Here is a 13785-nt window from a genome sequence, read left to right on the forward strand (position 1 = left end):
GAGGGTCAGGGTGCCACGTGTGTGTCTGTGGGTCCCTATAGGATGATGGGGGTGTGTCTGTGGGTCCCTATAGGGTGACGGGAGTGTCAGGGTGCCCTATAGGGGGTGTGAGGGGGTCAGGGTGCCCTGTAGGGTGCTGGGGGTGTGTCTGTGGGTCCCTGTAGGTCTGAAGGGGGGGTCTGGGTGCCCTATAGGGTGCCGGGATGTTTGTGGGTCCCTATAGGGTGCTGGGGGGGGGGTCAAGGGCCCCCATAGGGTGCCGGGGGTCAAGGGTTGGCTCGCTCAGGGCGTGGCCCCCAAGAAGCAGCCAATGGGGACGGGCGAGGGCGGTAACGGCAGGGCTCGTCCGCTTCTGTCCAATCGGGCGGCCGGATGCTAATAAGACTCGTCTCCGCCCAATGGAATGCGCCGGTGCCGCCGGCTTGTTTTTTTCGCCTTGTCCAATGAGCGCCCGGAATGCTACCGCGCGGGCGTGGCGGCGCGCGGGCCAATCAGGCGGTGGCGTGTTGGCGCCGCTCTGCCCGCCGTCCCGCTCTCGATGGTCCCAGGCGGCGGCGGGGCCCAAGATGGCGGCGGCGGCGCTGTCCCCATCCCCGGCGGGCGCCGTCCCGGGGCCCGGCCCCGCGGTACCGGGAGCGGGGCCGGGCCGCGCCCCCGAGGAGGAGCTGCCGACGCTGCCCCCGGCCGAGGTGCGGAGCCGCTTGGAGCGCAGCGCCCGCCAGTTCCGCAACCGCCGCAAGGTCCTGATCCGCGGGCTGCCGGCCGACGTGAGCAACCAGGTGCGGGCACCGGCGGGGGGACCGGGACCGAGGGGGGACCGAAACGGGAGGACTAGGACGGGGGGGACGGACCGGAACGGGCTGCGGGAGGACCGAGGAAGACCGGACCAGGGGGACCCGAACAGGGGGGACCGGGACTGGAACGGGAGGACCAGCACCGGGTGGGGGGGACCGGGACGGGGACGGGCTGCGGGGGTACGGCGGGAGACCGGAACAAGGGGAACCTGGGGGACACTGGATCTGAGGGGGAACCGGAGCCGGGAGAACCGGGACTGGGCTGCCGGGGAACCTGGAGGGAACCGGAGCCGGGAGGACCCGGGGGGGACCTGAACGGGAGGATTACGGGTGGGGGGACTGGAACCGGGAACGGGGAGGGGGGGCGGGACGGGACGGGACCGGAACAGGGGGGAACTGGGGGGGAGCGGGGGCCTGGGGGGGACCGGGACTAGGCCCGGGATCGGGCTTGTTGGGGGTGGGGGCGAACCGAGAGAGAACCGAGACCGGGCCTGTGGCGGCGGGATCGAGCGGGAACTGGAACCGGGACTAGGATCGGGCCGATGGCGGCGGGACTGAGGGCGGGCCGAGACCGGGCCTATGGCGGCGGGGGACTGGGCCGGGGGGGACCGAGGGGGAACCCCGCCGGGTCTGGGCCTGAGGCAGGGAGAGCTGAGAGGGGGCTGGCACTGAGACCGGGGACCGGGCCTACGGCGGTGGGGGGTAACCGGGCTTGGGCCTGGGTCTACGGCAGGGGGACCCAGGGGAGATCGGGACCAGGCCTACAGTGGAGGGGGGAACCGAGGGGAAACTGCGCCTGGGTCTACGGCGGGGGGACCAAGGGGAGATTGGGACAGGGGGGACCGAGGGGGAACCAGGCTTATGGCAGGGGGACTGGAAGGGGAACCGGGTCCAGAACCGGGTCTGGGGGGACCAAGGGGGACCCGGGTCTGAGGATGGCCCGGGCGGGGGGGGGCAGTTTGACACACACCCCCACCCCCCCGGGGCTGGAAGCAGGGCGTAGCTTGCGGTTTTGGGGTGCAGGTCTGTGGTAGGCGCCAGTTTGGGGGATACAGAGTGGGGTGAGGGCAAAGCCGAGCCTGGTGCTGGGGCAGGGGTCTGAACCCTCCTGTCCGTCCATGTCTGTGTCCGTCCGTCCCCCCCCCCCAACCCCTCCTAACGGCTCCCGGAGGAAGAACCAGGGGGTGTGTCCATCCCCCCCCCCCTCACCCCATAACCCCGGCTTTGAGGAAGAGCCAGCGCCGCTTCCCACCCCCCCCAGCGCCCCTCTAAGCCCTGTGTCCCCCCGCCCGCTTTAATTCCCCTCCCTGTCAGAGTTAATTATCGCCCGGGAGCCTCGCGGAGGCCAAAGGTCCGCGCGTTATTTTGGGGAGGGCAAAGTCTGGAGCCGGTGGTGGGTGCTTCTCCGGGAGGAGGAGCCGCTTCCACAGGCGGCCTGAAGGGATGAATGCCCTGGAGGGGGCTGTTTTGGGGCCCGAGGGGGCCGTTTTGGGGTCCGAGGCATCGTTTTGACGCATGATTTGGTTCCCTGAGGAACGTCTTTGCTTTAAATCGAGCCTGTTCCCTCTCCCCAGCCTGGGGAAAGGGGAAATATTTGGGGGTATCACGCTGGGCGACCCGCAGGAATTAGCGGTCCCAGCGGAGCTTCTCCCGCCAAGCCAACTTATTATTTTTTAATCATTATTTTTATTGAAACTCCTCTTTATGCAGGAAGTCCACGATCTGCTGAGCGACTACGAGCTGAAATACTGCTTTGTGGACAAATACAAAGGGACTGGTGAGTAAGCTGCTCTCGCAGCGAGTGCTCTCCCGACGCCGAAACCGGGTTCAGCCCCTCCCCGCCGCCGGGTTTGGTGGTTTTTCCACCGCCGGGTGTTCTGCTGGGGAAGGCAATGCCTCGTTTCATGTCGATTTTCCGCCTGTTCCCCCTCCCGACTGTTCCCTGCGTCTGGGCTCTTCCCTCAGCTGCGCTCGCCGGACCCTCTTTGCGCGGCGGCGGGCAGAAAATTAACAGCTGAAGGGTTTAGAATCGCCCCCGGGAGGGTTTGTACGGTGCAGTGTGGGGTTTCCATCGCTTTCCCAACCCCCAGGGGGGATTTTCCGAGCTGAGGGTGTTCAATCCAGCCCCTTTTCAGGGGGGCTGCGCCTACCGGTGTTATCCCCTCACCCCAAAAACCGGTTCTTGGGGACGGAGGAAGGTGCGGGTGCTCCCCCAGCCTGGGGTGGTTGGGACACCGGTGTCTGGCCGGCGCTCGGGGCGGAGGATGGTGTGATTTCACTCACCGAGAGCTTCCCTCGGGGTCTTTGGGCGCTAACGGCACCCAGAGGGGTGAATTTTAACGCCCCGTCTCCCGGGGTTTAACCTCGCGGCGCCGCGCAGCCTCAACCTTCCCTCCCGGCTCTGCTCCCGCAGCCTTCGTCACGTTGCTTAATGGGGAACAGGCAGAATCGGCCATCAAAAAATTCCACCTGAGCAAACTCCGGGAGAAGGAGATCTCGGTGCAGCTACAGCCCACAGACGCCCTCCTGTGTATCGCCAACCTCCCCCAGCTCTACACCCAGCAACAATTCGAGGAGCTGGTCCGACCTTTCGGCAACCTGGAACGTTGTTTCCTGGTCTACAGCGAGAAAACGGGACACTCTAAAGGCTACGGATTTGTGGAATATATGAAAAAGGATTCGGCGGCCAGAGCCAAGTCGGACCTGCTGGGGAAGCAGCTGGGCACGCGGACTCTCTACGTCCACTGGACGGACGTCAACCAGCTGACGTTAGACCTCCTCCATTCCAAGTGCTTGTGTGTCGACAAACTGCCCCACAACTACGCCGACCTCGAGGAGCTGCGGCAGGTCTTCTCCGCCGCCTGCGCCCCTACTTTCTGCCAGGTGAGGGGGATTTTGGTGAGGGGGGAAGAGGTGTTTTCTGGGGTGCAACCTCTCTCTGAGCCTGTTGAGCTCCCGGGGAGGCTGACACCCCAAAACAAACAGCGTCCCAGGGTGCAACAGCCTCGTAACATAGAATCATGGAATTGTTAAGGCTGGAAAAGACCTCGAGCACCATTGAGTCCAGCCCCAACCCAACACCCCCTCCCCCCCCCCAACCCACGTCCCCAGGGGCCACGTCTGCGCGGTGTCTGACCCCCCCAGGGATGGCGACTCCCCCCCCCTCTCGGGGCAGCCTGTGCCACTCCCTGACCGCTCTGGCAGGGGAGACATTTCCCCTCACACCCAACCTAAACCTGCCCTGACGCAGCTCGAGGCCGTTCCCTCTCGTCCCATCGCTCGTTCCTTGGGAGCAGAGACCGACCCCCCCCTCACTCCAGCCCCTCTCAGGGGGCTGCAGAGAGCGAGAAGGGCTCCCCTCAGCCCCCTCTTCTCCAGGCTAAACCCCCCCAGCCCCCTCAGCCGCCCCCCAGCACACTTGTGCTCCAGACCCTGCCCCAGCCCCGCTGCCCTTCTCTGGACACGCTCCAGCCCCTCAAGGCCCTTCTTGTCCCGAGGGGCCCAAACCTGAGCCCAGCATTCGAGGTGGGGCCTCCCCAGGGCCGAGCACAGGGGCCCCATCCCTGCCCGGCTCCTGCTGGCCACACCAGCGCTGACACAAGCCCGGGGGCTGGTGGCCTCCTTGGCCACCCGGGCACTGCTGGCTCATGCCCAGCCGGCTGTCAGCCAGCACCCCCAGGGCCTTCCCCCGCCGGGCACTTCCCAGCCCCTCTGCCCCAGGCCTGGGGCGCTGCCTGGGGTTGGGGTGACCCAAGGGCAGGACCCGGCACTGGGCCTTGTTAAACCTCACCCAGCTGAGCTTGGCCCCTCAATCCAGCCTGCCTGGATCCCTCTGTATTGGCACGTGAGGGCCTCCCTGGTGCCGGTTCCCTCTCCTGTCGTGCTAACCCTCCTTTTGGCACCCCTCTCCTCTCCTAGCTGGCCTATGGTCAGGACGGGCAGCTGAAAGGCTTCGCCGTCCTCGAGTATGAGTCGGCGGAGATGGCGGAGATGGTTCAGCAGGCCACGGACGGTTTGTCCCTCGCCGGGAATCACGTCCGAGTCTCCTTCTGCGCTCCCGGCCCTCCCGGCCGCAGCATGTTGGCCGCCCTCATAGCCGCGCAGGCGACGGTGAGGCTGCTTCCTCCTCCTCCTCCTCCTCCTCCTTCTCCCTCTTCCTTTCGCAGCTTGCCGTGATGGCATTCCCGAGGTCGGGTATCCAGCCGGGAGCAGGCTGTCGCGGAGCAGCCGGCGCATTTCCCATCAGATCCCTTACGGAGTGGCCGTCTGTTGCCCGTAGTTTTTCATTCTGGCATCTCTGGCAGCGCCGGTGCTTCCAGGCTCCGGTGGTGCGGCACAAATTCCCCCCTCTTTGGATCCGTTTTCCTGCACGCTCCGGCAAAATTCAGAGCAGGAACAGCTGCTTGTCGCTGAAATCCAGCGGCGGAGAAGGTTGCGGACGGTGTAGCTGCCGGTACCGAGGGCAAACGGCGCGGCCGCCGCGGCGCCTTGGCTTTTATCCGCCGTGGGGATGGGTTGGTGGTTCTGCGGCGAGATATTTGGGAACCATCTTGCTGGGAGCTGGATTTGGGGGGCTGGAATCTTACTGGTTTTGGCAGCGTGAGGGTGGTTTTGGGGTGGCGCGCCGTGGGGGAAGCCGCGAAGCAGGTTGTCTTGTTTTTAACGCGCTGCTTTTTGGGTTTTTTAAGGCGCTGAATCGTGGGAAAGGGCTCCTCCCCGAGCCAAACATCCTCCAAATCCTCAACAGCCTGGGAAATCCCGCTTCCGTCCAGCTGCTGCTCAACCCCCTGCTCCACGGGGCTGTCGGAGGAAAACAGGGTAAGCTGAACGCGGAGCCAGGGCCGCCGGGGCTCGTCCTCACCGCGGCAGACGGTTCCTGCAGCGTCTCTTCCCTCTAGGAATCCTCGGTGCCGCTCCCTCCGTGCCGCTGGTGACCAACCCGGCTCTCTCCACCGCCCTCCTCCAACTCGCGCTTCAGAACCAAACCCAAGCGCAGCAGGTATGCGGAAATTACGCCGCCCTTCGTGCCGGGAGCCCTTGCGCTCCTGCTCGTTTCCACAAGAAACGCGTCCGGTCTTAAATCAGGGTCCTGCGGATGGGCAGGGGTCTCCCAAACCCGATGGCGGGCTCGTGCTGCCGCCGTCGTGCCTCCGCTCCGGCTCGCGCGCCTCCGCGGCCTCTCCCGGAACTGCTGTTGCCGCTTGAGGGGTAAAAAGAGGAGCAAACTGAGGATTTAAGCTCCCTGCCGCGCTTCACGCCCTCCCCGTGCCTCTCGAACGTTTTTCTTGGGTTTTCTCCTCTCTTTTTTTTGAGTGATTTTCTCTTGTTTCCGGTCTTTCTCGCTGTGCTTTCTGCCCCAGAAGGCATTGCTTGGGAACTCCCTGTTACTGCAGAACCAGGTGTGGACACAGCTGCTGCAGAACAAGGAGAACCAAACCCTCTTCCATGTGAGCGGTAGGAGGCAGCCGGCGCGGTAACGTGCTGTGTGTGCGGTGGTGCCGAGCCGGAGCGCCGGACCCCCCTCCGGCGCCTTCCTCGCGTCCTTAAAACCAGGCAGGGGCCGCGGCGAGGGTTCTGGTGGTGACACCAGTCACCCCAGTCGCTCCAGTAACGCTGGAGCCGCTCTCTCTTTGCCGGGGGAGAAGCCAATCGTTGCTCCAACTCGGAGCCTGGAGGGTTTGGCTTCCGCAAGCGGCTCCTCCGGGGATCCGGTGAGGCAGCTTGGCAACTCTCTGCCTCCATCCCCGGCTTGTTGAGCCGGGTCTTGAGCCGAGCTCAGGCTCGCTGGGGCTGGGGGGGGTGAGGAAAGCGGAGCCCCCCGTCCCTCCTGGGCTCCTCTTCGTCTTTACCGGCTCGGCAAACAACTTCTGCGCCGGGCTGGGTGGGTTGGCTCCTTCGTTCCAAGCGCAAATGGACCGTTTTGGACAAAAATTGGTGCTGAACCGTGGCGGGGAGTGTCTCCCCGATGTTATTTCTGGTATTTGCTGCTCGAGGAGCCGTGAAATCGCAACCGGGTCTCTCTCGGTGCCCGGGGCGTGTTTCCATACCCGTGCCCGCGCCGCGCTTTGGGCCAGGGGCCCTTGTGCCGCCTCCGTTTCCCTCCGCCCCGCGAGCACTGGGGTTTCCGTCGCCTCCACGGATCTGCCGCGGTTGGGCCGTCTTCGCGCGGCGTTAACCTCCCCTCCGTCCTCTGCAGAAACCGGGGATCCTGGGCGACTCGCCGCTGAGCTCCCTCTCCCACAGCGCCCTGGGTTTGGCCAACGCGCCGGCGCAGCCCCCCACCCCGCTCCTGGGGGAGCTCTCCTCGGGTAAGAGCTGGCGGCGCGGCGCGGGCTCTGCCCGGCATCGCTTTCGGGTGGAGGAAGGGGACCCGCTGCGGAGCTCGCTGTGGTGCCAGGCTCATGTCGTCCCCCCTCACCGTGGGGGGGTTTTTTTTTTTGGGGGGGGGGAACCTACCGCAGGCGGGTCGGGGGGAGCAGAGGGGGCCGGGGATGGGTTTTCCTGGCGGGGGATGGACGCTGGGGTGATGCAGCTCCGTGTGGAGCTGGGGGAAAAAGGGCTGAAACCAAACCGGGGGGGGCTTAACGCCGGTGTCATCCCTCCTCCTGTCTCCCCAGGTGGCCCCTTGGCCAGTGACATGGCACAGGGACATGTAAAATCACCGATTTTGCCTTCTGGAAACGTACCCCTGGCTTCTTTCCTGGGACCGGTGGGAGTAGATCGGGAAAATTCGGTGCTGGGGGACGCAGGTGCCTCAGCTCACCCCTCCCGCCGTCACCCCCCCGGCTCTGCAGGGTCTCACCACCTCCATTCTGGGATCCGTCATCAGCGGCCTCCAAAAACCAAAGCAGAGCGAAAACGGACCTCCCGCCTCCGGGGTAAGATCCCTCTCGCTCCGGGCGAAGCCGGTGGCGCCTCGGGCGGGGACTCTGTGCCATCGCCGAACACCCTCCGGCGTGGTTTTGGGGCTGGCTTTTGTGCCTGAGCCCCCCGGGGAGCCACTGCAGCCCCTCGAGGAGCCGCCTGAGCCCCCCAAATGTTCCTCCCACAGGTCTCACTCCTGGGGGAGCCCCCCAAAGACTTCAAGATTCCTCTCAACCCTTACCTGAACTTGCACAGCCTCTTGCCAGTGAACAGCCTGGGAGGTGAGCACCCTCCGCTCCCCTTTCCCCCCCCCACCCCATTTGGGGTGGAAAAGGGGGATCCCTGGGAAAGAACAGGGCTCTTTTGGCTTGATTTATCTCCCCCCTGTAACTCTCTGCCTTTTTCAGGTGCTGCCAACAAAGGCCCCCGGATCTCCCAGCCCTCCCTGGCCGACCCTCTCCTCCCCTCGCCCGGGCTGGCCGGGGACGGCTACGCCTTTGATTACCCACCGGTGGGTGCACGAGGGGGACACTTTGGGGGGCTGGGAATAGATTTTGGGGAGTTAAAGGGTTTTTTGGCGGGGACAGTGGAGTTGGGGCAGCCCCTTTAACCTGTCGTCTCTCCGGGGAAGGATTTGGGATCCCGGATTTACCCCCAGACAAGAGACCACGCTGGACCCATCCTGGGGGGCTTCGGGCACAGCAGGCACAAGGTAAAAAGCCACCCCCCAGCCCCTTGGTGTGGGTGGGGGACCCCCTACCCTATTTTGGGGGTCCCTGGTTGTCACCTGCAGCCCTTTCCCTTCCAGCTCTCTTCGTCCCCGGGCTTCGAACGAGGGGGTTTGGGGCCGCCTTTGCCCCCCTTTTACTCAGGATCCCCCAGTTCCTACTTCACCAGTGGCCTTCAGGCTGGGCTCAAGCAGAGTCACCTCAACAAGGTAACCCCCCCCTCCGCTCCCCAGGGGGTTGGGGACCCCCCCTGCACCTCCCATGGGGTTTAGGGGACCCCCCCTTACCCAGACCACCCCCTTAATTTCTCCCCAGGCTGTCGGGATGCCTCCGTCAGGCTCCGCAGACACCGTCCTCACCTTGGGACCCCCCAGCCACTCGCACAGCTCCCACTCAAAGGTAAGAAACGCCCCCCCCAACCCCCCTAAATCCCCCCAAACCCCCCCAAATTGCACATTTACACCCCCCACACTATTTTTTTCTCTTTCAGACCCCCGTGGGTGGCCAGAAACGAGCCTTCTCCCACCTCCTGCCCTCCCCGGAGCCCAGCCCCGAGGGCTGCTACGTGGGGCAGCACTCCCAGGGTTTGGGGGGGCATTACGCCGACTCCTACCTGAAGCGGAAAAGGATATTTTAAACACCCCCCCCAACCCCCCCTGTAAATCTTGTACAAACGTGGGTTGGTTTTGGGTTGTTTTTTGGGTTTTTTTTTTTTTATTTAGTCTTTTTGATTCTTTTTGGAGGGTTTTAAAGTGATACAAAAGCTTCGACCCTGGCTTGCCGGGTGATGGGTGGGTGGGTGGTGCTTCTCATTTCACAGCCCCCCCCTGCACACCCTGGTTGCCATAAGGTGGTCCCCATGGCCCCCCCTTTTCCCTGTGGCCCCCCCCTCCCAGAGCAGTTACCGGGAGCCGCGTGTGTGCGTGTGCATCAACGCCGCCCCCCCCCCAAAAAAAAACCCCCACGCGCTCCCCGCCTTAACCTGCTGCTTGGGGGTGAGGAAGGGGGGGGGCTCCCGCCCCTTTTGGGGGGCGATGGGGGGTCGGACATGGCACTGCCCCCCCCCCCCGGGGGGTCTGGGCTGAGCTGGGCACCTCGGCCTCCCCCTCCTCTTCCTCAACATTTCACTCGGGGTGTGTGTGGGGGGGGTGGGTGTTAGTGGTTTATCTTTTTTTTTTTTAAAGACTGGAGCTACCGCGATTTTACACTTTTTTGGGGGTAAAAGTTGCCTTTTTACTTTAATGCTCGTTTTTATTGCCTTTTTTAAAAAAAAAAAAAAAAAAAAGAAAAAAATAGGTTTCTCCCTTCCTCTCTGGGGGGGGCTTTGCCTTCCCCCCCCCCTTAGGAGGGGACACAGCCCCCCAGCAGGTGCTTTTGGGCGGGGGTCCCGACCCTCCTTCCTCTTCCCTCCCTCTTTTTTGGGGGGGGTTTTCCTGGTTTTTGAGTTGTTGCCCTGTTTCTACTGTCGATGCTGTCTGATTTGCTGTACTGGAGGGGAGGGGGGTGTGCGTGTGTGTGTGTGTCCCCCACCCTTCTCTCTTCCCAAAGTAAAGCTATATTATATTGCTTCTCCCCTCCCCTTTTTATTACGTTTTCTGTGACATCATTACCCCTCCCAAATTGGGGGGAGACCCTCCCCCCAGCTTGTCTCTGTGGGCAAGCAAAGGGGGGGCTGGGTGCTGTGTCCCCTCCTCGTGCAAGGGATGTCACCCTCTTTCTGGGGTGCTGTGTCCCCCCCTTCAGCCGTGGGGGTTGCCCCTCAATTTGGTGGGGGGGGGGGTGTCTCCTGTGCCCCCCTCCTCATGGAAGGACACCCCACCCCCATTCTTGAAGGCCCATTGGGGTCCCCACTCCTCGGGTGTGGAGCACACCTACACACCCCCGCCCCGATTAGGGCCCCCCTTCCTCGGGCAAGGCACCCCCTAAAGCGAGGGGACCGGGGGGGGGGGGGGGGGGGTGGGGTTGGATAACGGCGGGCGCTGGGACCTGCGCGGCGGCGCCTCTGTGGCGCCGCCCATTTGCCCGCTGCCGGCGCTGGTCACGTGGCAGCGGTCACGTGGCGCCCATCATGGCGGCCTCCATGGCGGCGAGCGGCGGCTCCGTGACGCGGCGGCTGTTGCGGGGAGCGGTGCGGGGCCTGAGCGGCGGCGGGGCCGGCGGCGGAGGAACCGGAGGCCGGCCGTGTGGGGTTCCGGAGCGGGTCCCGGGGAGCTACCGGGGTGGCGGGTACCGCGGGGAGCTACCGGGGTGGCGGTACCGGTACCGGGAGGGCTTTCGCGGTGTTGACCCCCGGTGTCGTGTCCCCTTCCCCAGGGTGAACGTCGTTTTCGTCGACCGGACGGGGCGTCACGTCCCGGTGCGGGGCCGCGTCGGGGACAACGTGCTGCATCTGGCGCAGCGGCACGGGCTGGAGCTGGAGGGTCGGTACCGGCACCGGGGGGGCGGGACCGGGGCGGGGCACGATCGGACAGGGACCAGGGGAGGGGGCAGATCCCGGGGCTTGGGAGGGGTGTCCCGCTACCGGGGGTCCCGATGCTGAGGGGTGGTTCCGCTACCTGGGCGGGGGAGGGTCCCGCTGCTGGGGGAGGTACCGGTACCGGGGGGGATCCCGGTGCTGAGGGGGGGTCCCAGTGCTGGGGGGTTTCCCGGTACCGGGGCGTTCCCGGTGCTGAGGGGGGGGGTCCCGGTGCTGAGCGGGGGGTCCCGCAGGCGCCTGCGAGGCCTCCCTGGCCTGTTCCACCTGCCACGTCTACGTCAGCGCCCCCCACCTCGACCGGCTGCCGCCCCCCGACGAGCGGTAACGGCCCCCCCCGCCCCCCCCGGTGCCGTGACCCGCTGCGCCCCCCCCCGATCCCCACTGCCTCAGGGGACCCCCAGAGACCCCCTGACACACCCCCAGGACCCAGCAGCCCCCGCGGGATGCCCCTGACCCTCCAACAGCGCCCCCCAGACCCCAACATCCCCCCCAGACACCACCCTGGCCCCCCCCCAGGGACCACAGCCCCCCAGAACCCCTGATCCCCCTCCCTGAGACCCCGACAGCCCCCTCCTCGATCCCCCTGACCCCCTAACAGCCCCCCCCAGGCCCCTGAACACCCCCAAGGACCGCCCCCCCTCCCAGGGACCCCTGATCTCCCTCCCTTGGATCCAGTGGCCCCCCCTGGACCCCCCTGACCCCCCCAACAGCACCCCCCAGACCCCTGATCCCCCAATACCACCCCCCCACACCTCCCATCCCACCACCACCCCCAGCATCCCACCACCACCCCCCAACAGTGCCCTCCTCCACAGACCCTGGAGCCCCCCATGCTTCCCCCCACGGCCCCGTGAGATGCCCCCCAAGGCCCCCCAGACCCCAACAGCCACCCCCAGACCCCTGATGCCCCCAAACCCCCCACCACCCATTAAACCCCCCCCAGCATCCCACCACCACCTCTTGACCGTGCCCTCCTCCAGAGACCCTGGAGCCCCTCACGCTTCCCCCATGGCCCCGTGAGACCCCCCCAAGCCCCCTGCAGCCCCCCCAGAATGCAACAGCCCCCCCCCCCAAACCCCTGACAACCCCCCCCCCCCCCCCATTAAACCCCACCTCCCATTCCCCACCCCTCACATCATCCCACCACTACCCCACAACTATACTCTCCTCTAGAGCCCCCCAGAGACCCCCCCCACACCCCCGGGGGACCCCCCACAGCCCCCCCGGTGTGTGCCCCCCCCAGGGAAGATGACCTGCTGGACCAGGCCCCGCAGCTGCAGGAGAATTCCCGCCTGGGCTGCCAGATCATGCTGACGCCGGAGCTGGAGGGGGCCCACTTCGTGCTCCCCAAAGTCACCCGCAATTTCTACGTGGACGGGCATGTCCCCAAACCCACTGACAGCGGGGGGGGGACCTCCGGGACCCCCCCCCAGTGGGATGAACCCCTCCAAACAGGACATGCCACCCCCCCCTGCCAAGCAAGCAGGATGCAGCCCCTCGAGGTGGCGGGGACCCCCCCGAGCAGGAGACGCTGCGGGACAGTGACGGTGACAACCGCAGGCGGGGGGGTGCAGTCGTGGGTGGGGGGGTGACAGTGGGCTCTGCCCCGCCCCCCCCCCCGCCCCCTCCCCGCCCTGGATTTGGGATAACAAATGTTGCGGCTTGTTAATAATAAATCTCATCTGAGCGGTGCTGGGGGGGGTCCCTCTATTGGGGGGGGGTGTCAGGGTCATCCCCCCCCCGAGTGGGGATGGGTTGAGCTGAGGGGTTTGGGGAGGGGAATTGAGGGGGGGCCTGTTGAGATCAGCCCCTCAGCTGGGTCCGTGGGGGGTGGGGGCTCTAAGCAGCAGCTGGGTGGTCCTGGGGGGTTCGTGGGGGGCTCTAAGCAGTACCCGGGGGCTCCCGGGGGGGCGGCTCAGAGAGTGTGTGGGGCACGACCCCCTGATGCTCCCCCATCCTGGGGGGCTCTGCTTCATCTGGCGGGGGGGAATCATACCCCATCCTGGGGAGCCCTGCTGCACCCTGGGGGGTCCCTGACCTATCTGGGGTCCTGTCCACCCCCGTCCCGGGGGTCCCTGCCCCAGCTGGGGTCCTGCCCCGTCCCGGGGGTCCCGCCCCCGGGGTCCCTCCCCGATGCACTGACACCCCCCCCCCGCGGCCGCCCCCGCCCCCGCGCAGCTGGAGCCGGTTTAGGGCCGGGGCCGGGGCCGGTGGCGGGGCCGGGGTCGGGGATGGCGGAGCAGCTCTTCCTGGAGGGGCAGCCCCCCGACTTCTCGCTGCTCCAGCGGCTGCTCTGCCTGGAGCCCGAGCCCTGCCCCCCCCTCCTGCCGCCCCCCAGCCCCGGGGGGGGCACGGCCGGCGGCCCCTGCGCCCGCAGGTGGGGACCGGGACGGCGGCACCCCGCTCCTGCCCGGGGGAGGGGTGGTGCCACGGGGGGGGCACCGGGACTGGGATGGTCCCATCTGGGGGGCACTGGGAGTATCGGGGATCATCCCACCGGAGGGGAACCGGGAGGACCGGGACCAGGGCGGGGATGGTCCTACGGGGGCGGGGGGGGCAGAGGGAAATGGGGGTACCAGGACTGGGATGGTCCCACCGCGGGGCGCTGGCGCCGGGATGGTCTGGCTGGGGGGGGGAACCGGGAGCACCGGGATCGGGGATGGTCCCACCGGGGGGGAATGGGGAGTACCGGGACTGGGATGATCCCGCTGCTGGGGGGGGCGGGGAAATGGGGATGCCGAGACCAGCGATGATCGAACCGCGGACACCGGGGTTGGCCCCACCGGGGGGGAACTGGGAGCACCGGGACTGCGGATGGCTCGTCCACGGAGGAACCGGGGGCACCGGGGATGGTCCCACCGGGGGGCACCGGGGCTGCTCTGACCAGGGGGAGCGGGGGGGGGGGGTCCCCATCTCACCCCCC

The 13785-nt window shown here is 66.4% G+C and overlaps 2 protein-coding genes across 2 annotated transcripts; both read left to right on the plus strand.

The window, feature by feature from the left end:
- Positions 1 to 518: 518 nt before the first annotated feature.
- RAVER1 (ribonucleoprotein, PTB binding 1) lies at positions 519 to 9946 on the plus strand. Its single transcript, XM_075076091.1, is given in 15 exon segments — positions 519 to 779; positions 2505 to 2571; positions 3208 to 3677; positions 4713 to 4904; positions 5483 to 5612; positions 5693 to 5793; positions 6991 to 7102; positions 7412 to 7533; positions 7535 to 7672; positions 7846 to 7939; positions 8066 to 8169; positions 8290 to 8370; positions 8452 to 8595; positions 8702 to 8785; positions 8877 to 9946. Coding segments are annotated over 15 exon segments (2199 nt in total). The 5' UTR covers positions 519 to 566; the 3' UTR covers positions 9024 to 9946.
- A 461-nt stretch (positions 9947 to 10407) lies between these two features.
- FDX2 (ferredoxin 2) lies at positions 10408 to 12554 on the plus strand. Its single transcript, XM_075076092.1, has 4 exons — positions 10408 to 10567; positions 10700 to 10806; positions 11096 to 11183; positions 12106 to 12554. The coding sequence occupies exons 1-4, from the start codon at positions 10455 to 10457 to the stop codon at positions 12452 to 12454; spliced, it is 657 nt and encodes a 218-aa protein (XP_074932193.1). The 5' UTR covers positions 10408 to 10454; the 3' UTR covers positions 12455 to 12554.
- Positions 12555 to 13785: the final 1231 nt, after the last annotated feature.

This window comes from Phalacrocorax aristotelis, chromosome 28, assembly GCF_949628215.1.
Source record: "Phalacrocorax aristotelis chromosome 28, bGulAri2.1, whole genome shotgun sequence".
Taxonomy (NCBI): Eukaryota; Metazoa; Chordata; class Aves; order Suliformes; family Phalacrocoracidae; genus Phalacrocorax; species Phalacrocorax aristotelis.